This window comes from Bombus vosnesenskii, unplaced genomic scaffold (genome assembly GCF_011952255.1).
Source record: "Bombus vosnesenskii isolate JDL3184/JDL3185 unplaced genomic scaffold, Bvos_JDL3184-5_v1.1 scf7180000013265, whole genome shotgun sequence".
NCBI classification, from domain to species: Eukaryota; Metazoa; Arthropoda; class Insecta; order Hymenoptera; family Apidae; genus Bombus; species Bombus vosnesenskii.
Window position 1 is genome coordinate 5,661,508 of NW_022882925.1, and position 6,039 is coordinate 5,667,546.

The 6,039-nt window shown below is 35.6% G+C and overlaps 1 protein-coding gene across 1 annotated transcript; it reads right to left on the reverse strand.

The window, feature by feature from the left end:
* Positions 1-554: 554 nt before the first annotated feature.
* LOC117242374 (segmentation protein even-skipped) lies at positions 555-4,280 on the reverse strand. Its single transcript, XM_033508985.1, has 3 exons — positions 4,136-4,280; positions 2,639-2,823; positions 555-1,211 (listed from the first exon to the last, which is right to left on the reverse strand). Exons 1-3 carry the CDS (start codon positions 4,278-4,280, stop codon positions 555-557), a joined length of 987 nt encoding a protein of 328 aa, XP_033364876.1.
* Positions 4,281-6,039: the final 1,759 nt, after the last annotated feature.

Here is a 6,039-nt window from a genome sequence, read left to right on the forward strand (position 1 = left end):
ACACAATGTTGTAGCACTCTCACAAAATTGAATACAATATGACAACATTAACATACCTTAACGACGTTTATAAACAATCAGCCACGTCTTTCGTTAACGTCACACCATCCCACATATTAATTATACACACAATTAATTACAAAACTACAACTTGTTAGCGGGTAGGGCTATAAGTATACTAGACTCCTAAATGTAGTGGAATGCTGACTGCATAAATGCAATGTTTCTACTTACTTATTCCGCAACGTCCTTAAGGATATTTCTGTAGTAAAAATGGGCATGACCAAATCGAACGAATAGTTTAAATAATTTTTTAAATTAACTTTAATTCTAAAAATCTGTGTAATAGTATATGCTATACTTCTAATCAACACTTATACACTTATCTACGTATGTACAAAGATTATTTTACAGACATTCACACGATGTACCGTGCTCACCAGGTACCATTTCGTCGTCAATCGGTGTTTATATACATTGTGCCATCGTTAATCTCAGTCAATTAATTCCCTAAACGAAACATAATTTGTTTTATTGCTTCTATTGTTTTTGGCTCACATTGTATATGGTTGAAATAATGGTGGCTTGGGAGGTAACTGAATACTAGTAGATAAACCGATACCTGTGGGTAGTTTGATCTGCTGTTGGGTGTTATCGTTGGTATTGGGTGGCGAGCTTTTCTCGAGTATTTGTTGTTGGTTGTTGTTATGATGAGGATGGTGATGCTGAACCCCGACGCAGTCGCAGTCACTGGAGGCGTCCGAGTGAACTGGACTCAAGGACTCGGGTAACAACGTCGGCCTGTAAGTGGTCGACGCGCTAGTGGGTGGGTTGCTCATCTGAAAGGCGTTATTTCCCACTGTAGAAACGCCCAAGTTCGATAGATGCAGGGGTTGTAGAGAAGGGTGAGGCTGCAGGAGATGCGGATACGCAGCCGCGTTGCGAGGATGTGGCCGATGAAGCGAGGATGCGCCCGTAGGTGCTGCAGTGTACGGCGTATATCTTGTGGCGTAATAAGCTGCCGCTGCTGGGTAACTGTGGCCCAGATGAGTAGGTGGTAGACTCGGAGCTGCATGGTACGGAGGTGGCAAACTTGCCGTTGCTGCCGCCAAGAGGGTTGCCGCTAACGTTGGATCCGTGTACATCGCGTACGGCCACGCCATGGCCATTCTTTGCCGCTTGTCCTTCATACGACGGTTTTGGAACCACACCTATTTTCACACCATTAGAAATCATCTGAACATTAGATGTATATGTGTCGATGACTATATATGATATGAGGCTAAAATTAGAATTATGAAATATAAATCGAATAATAAGATTAAAGTTAGACTTATGCGTTGCAAGTTTACAGAGGTTGGAAGGTAGAAGGGAAAACTTTAGGCGAGAAAGTTTTAGAGTATTTTTGAGATACCTGCTGTATCAAATTTATTTCGATGCTTGATTTTACAAATTAGATAATTAAGATTAGAATTTGAATATCGAATTTTTACGGAGATGAAAGGTAGAAGGAGGATATATGTGATGTAAAGATGTTCGTGTTTGTGCGCAACGTTGTTTTATTATAATGTTTTCAAGATTTGGTAAAAATCGCATCCATTTCAATGTTATATCCTACGAATTGTAAAGCTTAAATTTAGATGCTGAATGATTAAAGGGCGGAAAAGTAGAGGCGGAAGATGTTTCTTAGGTTTAATATATTGAAGATTTCAAAGTTAAGATGCAGGATCGGAGGTACACGAAGGCTGACCGGTGCCTAACGTTTCTACCATTTAACACCTCGATCATTTCCATCGGTACACGGTTTTATAGCTATTGTGCGGTCCAGGCAGCGCGAGATGAGAAATTAAGGGATCCATTAAAGTCAAAGGTAACACGAGAAAACCGCTAATTAAAGTGTTTAACACCTCGAACCGGATCGACCGGTCGTGGTCGAAAGAAATTAAGAAGTCACGGAAAAAGGATCAAGGGAGATTCAGAAGCAAACCAAAGACCAAGAAGCTTTTGTTTGCTCTCCGTGATTGACTGTTTGCTTGGCCGTCGGAGTGGAATAAAAAAAAAAAAGAAGGAGGAGGAAAAAGAATCGGCAGCGGACTCTGGCGAGTCTCCCTCTCTTCTTTTCGAGCTATAATCGCCAATCAAACATGGCAGTCTATGTAAAAACGGTCCGACGTTCTTATTCATACTGTTCCAGTAAAAACTCTTAATTACTATTTTATGTACTTCTATATTTATGTAATTATTATTCAATTATTAGAAAATACTTTTCATTTTGGCCTCCGATTCATAAATAATATAATGATCTTTCCATCCGCTTTATTGATATTTTATTTAATAAGTAATAGAGGTTTTAACTCCTCGAAGGAAAAGGTTTGCTCAAAGAAACGAAACGAAACGATATTCAAGGTTTTTTTCCTGAATATGTACTATCGTCACTGTCGATTACCGACATCAATTAAACACAGCGAGGTGTTAATAGAACGCTTTTCTACGCATAGATCGGAAGGTGAGCTCATTGTTTACTGAAATTTATTGCAATATGTTTGCTTATCTTCGATAAACATTCTGTCGTAATGGCATTTAGAGACGATGGTACGATTTGTATAATTGATCGTTTGATAATCACTGTTTTTACTACCTTGATTGTCGATTCCGGTAAATGTAATTCTGCCGCCAATTCGCATCTTCTAGGTCTGCTAACGTAATTCTCTCTGTGAAATTCTTTCTCTAGCCTTGATAGTTGTTCCCGAGTAAACGCTGTCCTATATCTTCTAATATTCGGGTCCATCGATGATAAAGGTTGCTGTTGAGATACCGTTGCATCTGAAGATCGATAATAAATTCGAAAACGTTTTAAACATTCTCGAATACTTGTCGATAGTTTCGCAAGATTGCGTCGCATTTAGAGAAGTACGGAAATTCGGAGAAAATCCGCAGCAGCGGATGATCGTTTTTAGAGACGTATAAAGAGGAATAGAATGAATGAGAGAAAGAAAAAAACTATGTTGAACGATAGCTAAGACGGAGAAAGAAAACGATAACTAGCCTTCATTTGAACTGCTTCTTGATGCGATCCTCTCCGGAATGTTCCTTTTCTCTTTTTGTACTCTATTTTAGAGAAATTAATATGCAGTAATTGTTAGTATGTAATAGCTCGTAATTATTGATACTGATCCGCCACAATGCTAATAATTGCTATAAGAATTTTTAATATGCAACACTACATTCTAGTGTTTTCTTTTCTTTTGCGCAAGGCTGCTTTCAGCATCAAAATCTTTTTCATTTAACCTATTGCTGCTCTACAAATATTTAATGCGATTTATTGTATTTTTATTATTATATATCATATGTATATACTATATATTTTACATATATATTATATATATTATATGTATTATCTGTATTTCTATAATAGGATTATCTTACAATTCGAAAATTCCTAGAATTAACGATTCAAAGAAACAAAGAAAAGATAAATATGTACATATTCCTATATACATATATTCAGTAACAGTACTTGTAATTGTATACGTAAATGAGATGATTAAGTAATTTGTACTTTTGAAGTACAAACAAGGGATAATGAGTACCATGATTTTCTTTAGAAAATCCGAAGTTCTTAACAATACATTAATCTTTTAGAATGATCTTTCCCTAAAAAATAACTGTAAACGAATTTCTATGATAAACCAGGAAATCGGTCATTTAGACCGCTTCTATATCATAGAATTTATATTTTCAAAACCGAACCACGCCAAATGGATATCCAACAATGATCGACTACATCAACTTTGCGCACAGTTAGTTCTCTAAACACAGGATTATCCGTTCATTATTACGTCCCGTCGGCGAATACCAACTTACGCATTTCCTATCGATGTAAACATACAGTTTAATATTAATTATAATCTAACAATTTTAATAACGTTCAAATCTATTCCAAATAATCGACGAATAGCCTACAGTCTAAGGACTGATATTTTTGTTAATCTTAAAACTGACAGCTGACATTTTTTAGTAAAACCAATGGAACGCTTAACAGCGAAACGCTGAACGGCGGAATTTTCAAAATTCAAATCGTTCACACAGACTATTTACTAAAAAATACCTGGCGGACATTTTATCTCATATTTACCTTTTTCAGAAGTCTTGGGTATATTCGGCGACGGGCTACGTGGAGGGCTTATCTGATACTGTGGAGGCACAAGATCCACCACAATAGTCTCATCCTCTCTTTGATCCCGTTCTTGATCGTCAAAGTTCCTTTGAAATCCTTGCATTTCGGTTTTATTCATAAAACGTTACATTCACTTATTCATTTTACACAACACACTGTTATATCTTAAAATTTATTTTGTTACAAACTTGATTCCCACTAACATTCATCGATGAAGATTCATTCCACGTTTCACACAAATAAGATTTCGCTGTTTACTACGGACTAAAACTAGTCCGCCCAACGGAACTCCAACGTGCGTTATAAGAGTTTGCCAGAGAGTACTGAACTAGCGGTTTATATGCTTTGCCTTACCCGGAGAAACCATAGTTCCTCTGCGTGGGCGATTGGTAGGTTCTCAGTGGCGTTCCATTGGCCAATGGTGCCGCTGGTCCTGCCCATTCTCTCCCGTTCAAACCTGCTTTTCTTCTCCCTCTCTTCTCGCTAAAAAAGGCATTTTTTTCCACCAGATGAGGCAACACCATTATCTTATGCATGCAAGCTTGTGGAAATTATCTCTCGTTATTTCCCTAAGCAAATTCGGTCGAATAGAACATTTGTGAATTTCCGCACGCTATTGTGTCTTAATTGACTATGAAATAATATACGGACTTATAGTAAATCAATTAAGTTTGAATGAAACAAAGAAGATTGGTTGTAAAATTTTAATGAAAGTTTCATCATCACTGACCGTTGTTATTAGAAGGATAAATTCAACAACTTTGACTTTCCGTTGGAATTCGATTGGTAATCGGAGCCGAAACTTTTGTCCATAGTTTTTTAACTTCAATCGTAACTTTTTAACTTCGATCTTAAAAGGTAATACAAGGGGTCATCGTATATATAAGCAGCAAGATAAGTCTACAAAAGAAAGTATATAAATATACATACTATTCTTTTCTGTGTAAATATACATAATATTCTTTTTGTTACAGAACTATTTTATTGTTTCATTATCATATTATATAGATCCATAATATGTACGATATTTTCAAATAAAAGATACATATCGTGTTAAGAATACTTTCAATAGATATGCTGTTGTATGAGTGGTATTTCATTTATTTCTTTTCCATAATGAATCATAATATTATATATATATATATATATATTATGATTCATAATCCTATATATACATATACGAATAAAATATTAATAAATTATAACAATGAATGGGAAATGTCTGTGATATTTCCAAGTATACATGTAACAAATGTGTCCATATCTGAAAATGAATCATTTTATGAGAGAGGAAATAGTGTTTTCTGTTTTTCTACTATTTTTTTATGTTACTGACACTCTTTGGTTGCGGTGCAATATTTTCTTTCGTGTTCTACATTATTTCTTACATTTATATTTTGACATATTGGCTACAGGTTTATCATATAAAATGAAATTTTGCTCTGAAATAGTTAATTTTCCATTCTATGGTAATTTAAAAATTATTATTTCACTTTTTCATTTTATTTCATTTACAGGAACTTTAAGTGCGCAAAAATGTGAAGAATAATTCTATTCAGACTCTCTTTCACCAGTTGTGCGAAGATACACATTTGCATGCCCATGGTTCGTTAGTAACATCCGACAAAAATTTGACCAGTTTTGATGCACAGAAAACCGAAGCTGTTCGAAAAAACATCTAGCGACTATAACCATTGTAGTAGGAAACATGCCTGAAGACGGAAGATTTTTGTCAAAGAGACCCAGCGCGCAATAATGTCATAAAAAGCAAAGAACTCTGACTTCCTACCACTATTACGGAGTTTTCTTCAAGCGCAACTGTCCTCGTAAAAACTTTGCTCTATTTTAAATGACCGGACAAT